General features: G+C 33.5%; 2 protein-coding genes across 2 annotated transcripts; one reads left to right on the plus strand and one right to left on the minus strand.

Annotated features, from left to right (window-relative positions):
- Positions 1-2,746: 2,746 nt before the first annotated feature.
- Positions 2,747-4,594, minus strand: Prosalpha3 (proteasome alpha3 subunit). Its single transcript, XM_018035884.2, has 4 exons — positions 4,503-4,594; positions 4,205-4,325; positions 3,173-3,800; positions 2,747-3,097 (listed from the first exon to the last, which is right to left on the minus strand). The coding sequence occupies exons 2-4, from the start codon at positions 4,205-4,207 to the stop codon at positions 2,955-2,957; spliced, it is 774 nt and encodes a 257-aa protein (XP_017891373.1). The 5' UTR covers positions 4,208-4,325; positions 4,503-4,594; the 3' UTR covers positions 2,747-2,954.
- A 5-nt stretch (positions 4,595-4,599) lies between these two features.
- eIF3j (eukaryotic translation initiation factor 3 subunit J) lies at positions 4,600-8,032 on the plus strand. The gene is made up of 6 exons (XM_018035886.2): positions 4,600-4,739; positions 4,833-4,915; positions 5,349-5,462; positions 5,693-5,831; positions 7,195-7,365; positions 7,499-8,032. Exons 1-6 carry the CDS (start codon positions 4,724-4,726, stop codon positions 7,690-7,692), a joined length of 717 nt encoding a protein of 238 aa, XP_017891375.1. The 5' UTR covers positions 4,600-4,723; the 3' UTR covers positions 7,693-8,032.
- Positions 8,033-9,471: the final 1,439 nt, after the last annotated feature.

The following is a 9,471-nucleotide window of genomic DNA, read 5'->3' on the forward strand; positions in this document are numbered from 1 at the left end:
AGCTGCTTTGCATACATAATAATATAAATCATTTTCGAAACTAATATGTTTGTTATAATTCTTAAAAAGGAGATAGGATTACATTAAGGGTAGTTAATAGATAAATTGTATGCTACCTTTTGTAGCATTTAAACTTCCGAAGTATGGGGCGCTTCTAATGTAATTGACAATTCCTCTAGTTTTCAAGAATAAGTGCAACCATCGAGAACGTTACTTAAGGAAAATGATAGGAAGATTGATTGAAATATGACATTGTAACTTTAATATCTATCGCAACCGTAGGATTCAAAATTTCCATAAATGATACCTGACGCTTCAACCGGTTAATAACGCGCCTTAACGCAACCCCATCGTCTTCTTTCTCTTTCTCCCTCATCTATTATTCAATTCATTGAAAGTGGTTCAACGGCAAGAAGATCCAGTTTTGCTTCTCGTAACCGTTGAAGCTCCCTACTTAACGTATCCGAACCGATCTCGCATGATTTACGATTCTTCATCTCTCTTTTTCTTAAATACAGGATTTTTGTGTATATGTGCGCGAAGGATACGATTGAAATACATGAAGATAAGATAAAATAGATAAATCATGCAATTCATCTTTCCTACAATCTTATGCCAATCTGATACAAAGAGTGGCAGCGCCCGCGTAATCGTTGGAACAGTGAATGAAGTCCAATGGAGTTCAAAACACAGTGGGTAGCATTTGTAGCTGACAACATCAAAGAGCAGGACGAAGAAAAAGTTTTTGCAATAAACAATTTTATTTATTAATTAATTATTGACGCTAGGGAAAAATTTTTTATACAGAAGTTATAGGCATTGACGTCCTCTACAAGAAATGTTCTATGCATTTTTCTTCTAACTCCAGTATTTAACGAGTTAAATACGATACATCGGCATTTTATAGGTACTGACAAAATCCGGTCGCCGAAAAAGCAAACTTTTAACAAACAAAATTCAGTTTTCTTCAAATACTCCTAAACCGTTGGACCTACAGGATAAGTGCATATGATCTTATTTATAGATAACGACTAGAGCTACAAGTTTTGTATGAAACATTTTTCGCTATCATCGATAGTTATCGAGTATTTTACAAAAAAACAAAAAAACAATTTATTGCAAAGTACTCGTTAACTATTGATGATAGAAAAAAAATGTTTTATATGAAACTTGTAGCTTCCGACCGTGCCTGCAATTTTTGTTTCAGTTTTCGCTAGCAGCAATAGGTAAGCACTTATTTGCAATAAACGAGAATTTTGCAAAATCTGAAGAAGGGGTACGCTTCAAATAAAAGTTGTAGGTAGTGCTATTACTTGCAAGGAAATTACTCTTTAAGGAGTAGAGTTACAAGAAAAGTGCATAGGATCTTTTTTGTGTCTGAAAACTACGGCTACAATTTTTGTCGGAAGCATTTTTTGTAAGGATGAAAAGAACATTTTGCAATGTACATTTTTCTTGATTACTCTACCACAATTTCTCCTCAGTTCTGATACTTGAAATTTTCATTGCTAAGTGGGATTTATATTATTCAAAAATATTTAATATACGCTTGATTAAATTTTACTCAGGTGCAGTCATTCTAAAGTACCTGCAACTAATTACAATAATAAAACCGCGGATTTTATGCAATTATAAGAAAATTGAATATGCAGAACGATAAATGCCGCGTGTAATGTACAAGACGATTCAGAATATCAGAATTTGTATACATGTTCCAATATAAATAAAACTGAATGCGCTATTATTAATTTTTATTATTTTAAAATATTTCTAATCGCTAAATATTCGTTATCGACACGTGAACGCCAGTCCGAACGTCTGCATTATCAGCTGCAATTCTTTTACCGCTATACGATTAATACCCACAAAGCTACTGGGAACTGCTTTGCCTACCAAATCAACATCTGTAGCGACGACTCGACTACGTCCACCATATTTATTTCTTCAGTGTATTTCCTATTTCAGCTGTAACAAGTTAAATCTAGACAAATCATCACTGAAAATCGTGTTCTTAATGCGTTTAAACGCTAAACTGTTGGCTAGTGTCGTCGTCAGTTCAAAGTGTGTCAAGGATTTAACATAAATAGACGAATAGTAGCTAAAGTTGCCAGCTGGGAGTGTGGCAGCTCCTGTAATCCAGCGACTTGGAAGCTGGTTATGACGGAGGGTCTGAGAGCGGGGACTCCTGTTGGTGCGGGACTCACGTCGACTGGGCGTCCGCGCTAAGCTCGCTATCAATATGGCCATCCTGGAGGAATCCTGGGATGGCCAGGTTGGCTAAGGAGAGGCGAACCGGGCCAGAGGGGAAACCCAGCAGCCAAAAGTCTCCGTGGCGAGCAGTAGTGGGATCGCGCCCGGGAGTGGGACCGCACTGATAGCCTGCTTAATATGACTCGACGCATAACTTTTTTTACTTTTTTTAAACATTCCTTAAATTATTCTGACCAACCTTGTGTAGTTTTTATATTTTTTATCTCATCCCCTGATTTTTATAATAAAAACTTACGTTCTCCTCTACCGCACGTACATACTGAGTTTCTAACTGCTCAGACTCTCAATTAAATAAAAGTAAATGTTTTAATTTCCTTTCACGTCCCAATTTCGATTCACTCGCTTCATTTTCTATACTTTTATAACATAAAATCAAAGAAAAGCATGTCAGTGATTAGAAATTGGTACATTTGTCTTAATTTTCGAGGATTGACTTATTTGTTGGAGGAATTAAGAAATCAGAGAAGAGTATGCATTTTATATAGAAAATCTTGTTTATTTTTATAATCACTCTATGCTTTCTGATATCTGCCTATTGTTATCTTTAAAATACAATATGCAGTATAACAGGACATCGAATGTAAGGATCAAAAGCTATTAAAAAAATTCAGAGTTTTTAAATAATACATATTATTGAACAAGATAATATAAGAGGAGATGCATGATACACATATACTTATTTTCTACAACTTTTGTTTCTCTTTCTTCGCTTGTTCAGCAAGCGCTTCTACACGATCGTGCTCCGCGATTAATGCGTCGACCTCAGCCATGGGAAGGATTCTCGTGATGGTTTTGCCATTTTCTCTTGTTAGCGTAACCATCTCCACTGTAATGAAACCAGAAATAATGAAGTACTAGCTCTTTTATCCATAAAATTCTGATAGACTAGACTGACACGTACCCTTGTCTCCTGACAATTTATTCAGATCCAAAGTCTTGGACAGCACTTTTATAGCTAACGCTTTGGCTTCCTTTAACGTAATATTATTATTATCATATTCCTGTTTCAAAGATGATACGGCAGCAGCAGAATTATGTCCAATACAAGTGGCTTTCCAACCGCCGTAGTTCCCGCTTGGATCCGATTGATACAATTGGTATCCGTAATGTTTATCCCATCCCATGTACAGGATAGAAACGCCAAAGGGCCTCTTGCCACCATACTGCGTATATGCTTGTTTAAGATCGCACAGCCAAGAAACGAGTTGTTCGCAAGGAATTGGTTCTCCGTATTGCAACAAATAACGTTGCGCGATTAAACGCAATTCGTTTGTTAATACGTTAGCATCGGAAGTAATACCGGCGACAGAACACATGATATCGTCGTTCAGTTTGTAAATTTTCTCAGAATAGTAAACTTCATCCAACAGTTTATTGGTGTTACGTCTTTCTGCTACAAGTAGGATGCCATCGGTTGCTAAAATGCCGAGGCAAGTGCCTGCATGACTTATAGCTTCCATAGCATATTCCACTTGATAAAGCCGACCCTCCGGTGAGAAGATTGTTGTACGGGTGTCATATCTACGTGCCTGTTAACAAATAAGGAGACTATAAGATAAAACCAAAAATATGGTCGCCAATCCATCAAAAATACTGATATAAAATTTCCGAATTTATGAGAAACGATCGATAATTTGGAATAGGTCATTTTTCTAAACGTGAGGTCAACAACAAACTTTTCGAAATCCAGGACAGACATTCACCTTTTTATACAAATAAAATAATAAGCGATACATGGAAGATTTAAGAAATATCTGAATGGATACGATGAAACATACAATATTATTATATTGCTCTTATTTAATAATATGTATTATTTGCGAATGACAATGCACTTTGTGTAACCTCTCAATCGTAATTTTGGTAGCAGTACAGTTAAGGAATTAATGATAATCGTAATAATAATGTTAAATTAATGCCTTTTGATACTTACCATTGTGACGAATTTTTTTTTATAAGAATATTATAACGTTGTAACAGGTGAAATTGGAAAAAGATCGTGCTACCAACCAAATTTGTATTAGTCGGCGTTCTGTAGCAACAAAACCAGTGATCTATACAGAGAACGTTAAAGCAGACTTTCAATAAAATAATTGATATTGAATAAAAGTGTAAAAAAATTATATTAGCTTCCTCTTACATTAATAAATCATTTTACAGAAAAGTAAGAGAGAGAAACGGATAATGAATTAGTTTATTCTTTACGAAAGATTCTTGCTTTGCAAACGTACCAGGCCAGATGACTTTCTGTTCTCGGGTACAGAGTATTCGATCTTGAATGCATGCAATTTGAGCTACACCACCACTATCTCGTAAGAAAGGCACACGACACGCTTTCCTCGCGCAGTATGGCCCGCTTGATTCTAGTCGTGATCTGTTCGACCACGTTAGTTCGAGAAGGTTTTCTTTCATTTACGGAGGGATTCGTTTGCAAATAATTAAAAATTTCGTCATGGATGACGAATGGGGTGAGTCCGGATTGATTTACCGACATTTGGTTGTTATGTGATCGCGTCACGAGCCATTGACTACGAAACCATTTTAACCTTAAAATTTTACAGATGTCGAAAACGCTGAAGCGAAATTCGATCTCGCCATCAGATCCAACAAGTGGGAGGGCGAGGACGAAGAGGAAGAAGTCAAGGTTTCTATCATTTATTTATTGTCTTTCTATTTTAACGTCGCACCTATGATTTTTCGAATTGCTACTGATAGAAGTATGGTTAACCTTTTCTCTTATCGAAGTCAACACGAGACATTATTCTTCCGGCAACGTGAATTTTATTTTCGAGTCGAAAAATTGTAATTCATTTAGAATGATATTTTATATTGCGATTTCGTCTTGTACATTGCAGTATTAAATTGTCACATTGCATGAAATTTTAATTTCTGCAATGCTGAACAGTTCTACTTTTATTAGCTTGTAAATCAGATTGTATATAAAACTACTGATATCGTGAAGTAATTATTTAAAATATTAAATTTGATGATCGGACAGAAATTGGCAAGTTCATTGGAAACAGTAAATTTAAATGTTTTATGTTGTCCAAATAACTTGAATATAAATCAATCAACAGGACAGTTGGGAGGATGTGGAAGAAGAAAAGAAAGATGTAGAAAAACCTGCAGAAGTGCCTAAGGCTAAGCCAAAGCCAAAAAAGGCTTTGGCAGAAAGGATTGAAGAACGTGAGGTATGATCCTTAATTCAATATTTTAACCATCCAATTCGGAAATAAAACATTTCATTTATTCTCTTTAATACTATATGAATTCGAAGTAAACGAAATATGACTACACAGTATATTTTATTAACATATTAGTGTTGTCGAAATTCATCCATGTTTCTTTACTTTTCATCATCAGATACCGTCATTTGTATGACCACTTCTTATAACAATATTTGCATTTGTTTTAATTATAGAAAAAGGCAAGAGAAGAAGCAGAAAGAAAAGCTAAGGAAAAGGAGGAATCGTTGTCACCGGAGGAGAGGAGAGCAGAACAATTAAGGCGACAGAGGCTTCAAGAGGAAGCCGACCTACGTCTTGCCATGGAGACTTTCGGTTTGTCCAACCTTGTTGATTTTTCTCATCGCAAGCAGCACAAAACCGAGAAGAAATGACTTCACTAATATCTTTTACCCATCAACTCTTTGCGCTCCTATTTATTATTTAGCAATAGGAATTTTACATAATTTATAAAAACTGTGTAGTCGTTTTGTTAACGTTTCAATGATAGATCTTAATAATAATGTTATCTTCGCTGGAGAAAAAGTATTAAAAATTAGTATTTTACTTGCAAGGGATTGAGAAGTATAAATAATTCCCTTTCTAAGTATTTCGTTTTTTCTACTATAAACTATTATTTTATTTTTCATACGCGAGATCGACGTGAATTTAAACTTCTGATCTCGAGCTCTAGTTTAATCGACAGTCGATTCTTCGAATTGTTTAAAATTATGAGATCTACAATTTGAAATATAGGATTTTTGTAACTATAATTTAAGAGGTAGGACGTTCGATAACTGGATCGCAAAGGGTTGATTAAATACATAAATATATATGCCTTAAAGCAAATTTTTGATAGCTTAATTATTTTTTAAAAGCTTTATCTTTCATAAACTAATATATACCCATATAACGTACATATTTGTCAGTATCGAGTACTATTGGTGTAAAAATCGAAATAATTACTATGTAATTTTTAAAGTACATTCCATTTATGAAAATAACTATATATAATATACATACGCAACATTGAATTTCTAACAATTTTCTCGTTTTTGAAAAGTCAATATGAAATATTTTTTTATGCGAATTAGAGTTATAATGGAATAGCTATAAAGTTCATGCAAACGTTTGGATATCATTAATAGAGATGAAAGTATCCTATTTATAATTTCACTCTTATACTGCTGTAAGAATAAAAATAATCATTCGGTGGTATATCGTACTATATACTCTACTGCCATCGATGGAGTCGCTTGTCAAATATTCGAATTTTTTATCTAATCGTATTTAATTGAATTGGAAAGGAGAGAATTACGTTATCAGGAACTGTACCAGAGATGTAAAAATATGTATTTAAATTAATTAGTATAATTTTCTCGAGAAAATTACAAAATTGTTATTGTATCCAAAAATAAACATTTCTCTTTCACGAAAAAATAAAGCAGATGTGTCTTATTTATCAACATTGATCTCCCGTACCGTTTCTGATGAATAGTCGATAACAGAATGAACATATATCTTAATACTTCACATATAAAATCTTAATATTGAATTTAAATGCATGTAAGAAATATAATCAAATAATGTGTAGAGACATCATCTATCTATAATTAGTGCTTATAATTATGTACAATAACAATTTTAGTAAAAAGTGAAATTTAACAGATATTATAGTTTCACGTCTATTTTGCTTTAGGTGTGTGGGAAGAACAGACAGGTGTGTTGAGCCTGGATGCCACGGTGCCTAGCACGAAAGAAGAATTTGAACAGTATGGAAGTGTACTTACACAGAAGTTAAACGAACTCGCTAAAAATTCTGAATTCCCTCCGTTCGGTGAAGAAATAATTAAAAATGTTGCTCTCAATTGTAAGTACATCATAAAATTATGCCTGAAAGAAAACTATCTAAAGAAAGTCGCAACGGGACCTGAAAGCTTGATGCAACAGGAGCGCTGCCTCTATTTCATTAGAAATTGAAGATGTATTGATATCGTTTGCAGTATCCTCGACGCATTTGAAGAAAGTTAAAACGATGATCGATAATTTGTTTATCGAGAAGCAGAAGATCGAGAAGGGTGACAAGACGAAAAAGAACAAGGGCAAAGGAAAAGCGAAATTGAAAATCGAGGGTGATAATACTCTCCTGAGGGAATACGGCGACTACGTTTACGACGAGTGTGACGATTTCATGTAGCGACCTTTTCATCCCACATTCTCACCTCTTGTTCCCTTTTCTAGTCGCCTAAATACACGCAGATGGTTATTAACATTTTTTGCAAATTTTATAATCCCGTATTCACTCTCTTTACATTCAAATTTCTCCCCAGTTTCTTTATTCTTTTTTTCGAACATTGGTTTCAGGTTTCAATTTTAAATATTCTATCTTTTTTTTAATTTCATATTATATACTTGTATACATATGATTATACATATATATAGATATGTATATGCTGAAGAATGTGGTATGCATCTAAGAGATGTAAAATAATTTTAACACGAAGTGTTAACGTGTTTTAAATACAATTGAAACGAAAGAGCTATGTATTAATACACTTACCCATGTGAGAAAAGGTGTCAACAGTTTCCAACAAATTTAGTCACATTTATCATGTATTAACTTATTATCTAATTGTTAATTATCGTCAACCGTAAGCCGATCTAGAGAAAAGAGGATATATTAGAATGACGAATTATAAGGCGACTAACAACGACGTTGAAGCACGAGTGTTACGAACTAACCGAACGAACCAAAAGAAATCGGCGTGCACCAAGCTAACTTGTTGATTCTATCCCCATCCCCTGGAACAAATATCATGCGCGTGCGTTAAGGGACTACATCCACTTAGGAAGATAACAAATAGCTCAAGTGAGAACTAATTTTCATCTATTTCAATTTCATACTTAACCGATGGGTGTCTGGAAGTAACAGAGATATAACAGATACGAAGGAGGTTGATTCTCGTTCGTATACCTAAGTAGATGTAACCGCTTAATATTATCATCTTAAGGAACTATATATATAGTACGTAAACAGTTCCTTGTCATTTTGTATTAACAAATATGCACGTATGGTTTTGTGATTGCTATTCTTTACATAATATATGGTACTGTTTAAATAACATCTTGTACGAAAGCAAATGTACCTTTGAATAATTTATTGAAATCCTTTTCGTTCTCTAAAAATATGTAAGATAATATTAATCGAAGCTCACGCTGTACACACGTATAGTTGAATAATATTTTTTATTAAGCTTCTCGTTACATGGATAGAAGATATGCATAGTGAAATGAAAGTATTACATCTGTATATATATATTTAATAGCTTAAAAACTCTGTTCGAAGATGGACGAAGTTTCTCATAGAATTTCTTACGTTTACCGCAGTAAAACTAAGAGAATAATGACTATTTTACTATTATCAGTTAAGAGCATTGTTCTTTTGTTTTATTTTACTAATAAATTTTACTTGTTAATAAACTTCTTGTTCTATGTTTATAAGTCGAATAAACGTCGCAGCAGGTATCGTATTGCATTAGATCTGCATAATTTTCATTTATAAACTAATCTTCATTACTATAGCTTATTTTTCTTAGTTTTATTGCAATAATTTATAACAGCATATTTATATCATGTAATAATTATTGATTTTTGTTTGCATTGCAGTAAACAGTTCACTTTGTTGCAGTCATACTCATTAATTTGATTGCAATAAAGAATATTTTCTAGTTTATGCAAAGCATTTTTAATTGGCAAAATGGCACATTTTGATAGTTTCGATTACATTAAACTAAAAGTAACATCCTTAGAAATTAATCGAAACGAAAACTGTGAAGAAACTTGTAGTAAATTCAAAGACTCTGAAATAGATTTTATCCTAAAAGCTCATAGAATGCATACTTTTCAACTGGACTTTCCAATGGTAATGAGAAGGAAAAGTAGATTTCCTTAAAATCATTTGAAATCAGTATACAGA

Source organism: Ceratina calcarata, unplaced genomic scaffold (genome assembly GCF_001652005.2).
Source record: "Ceratina calcarata isolate Rehan_Ccalc_2016 unplaced genomic scaffold, ASM165200v1 scaffold93, whole genome shotgun sequence".
Lineage (NCBI taxonomy): Eukaryota > Metazoa > Arthropoda > Insecta > Hymenoptera > Apidae > Ceratina > Ceratina calcarata.

Coding starts and splice junctions, on each gene's coding strand:
- eIF3j (XM_018035886.2), top strand. Junction 5,832..7,194: donor TCTTGCCATGGAGACTTTCG/GTTTGTCCAACC, acceptor ATTTTGCTTTAG/GTGTGTGGGAAGAACAGACA. Junction 7,366..7,498: donor TAAAAATGTTGCTCTCAATT/GTAAGTACATCA, acceptor TATCGTTTGCAG/TATCCTCGACGCATTTGAAG.
- Prosalpha3 (XM_018035884.2), bottom strand. Junction 3,098..3,172: donor TAAATTGTCAGGAGACAAGG/GTACGTGTCAGT, acceptor GTTTCATTACAG/TGGAGATGGTTACGCTAACA.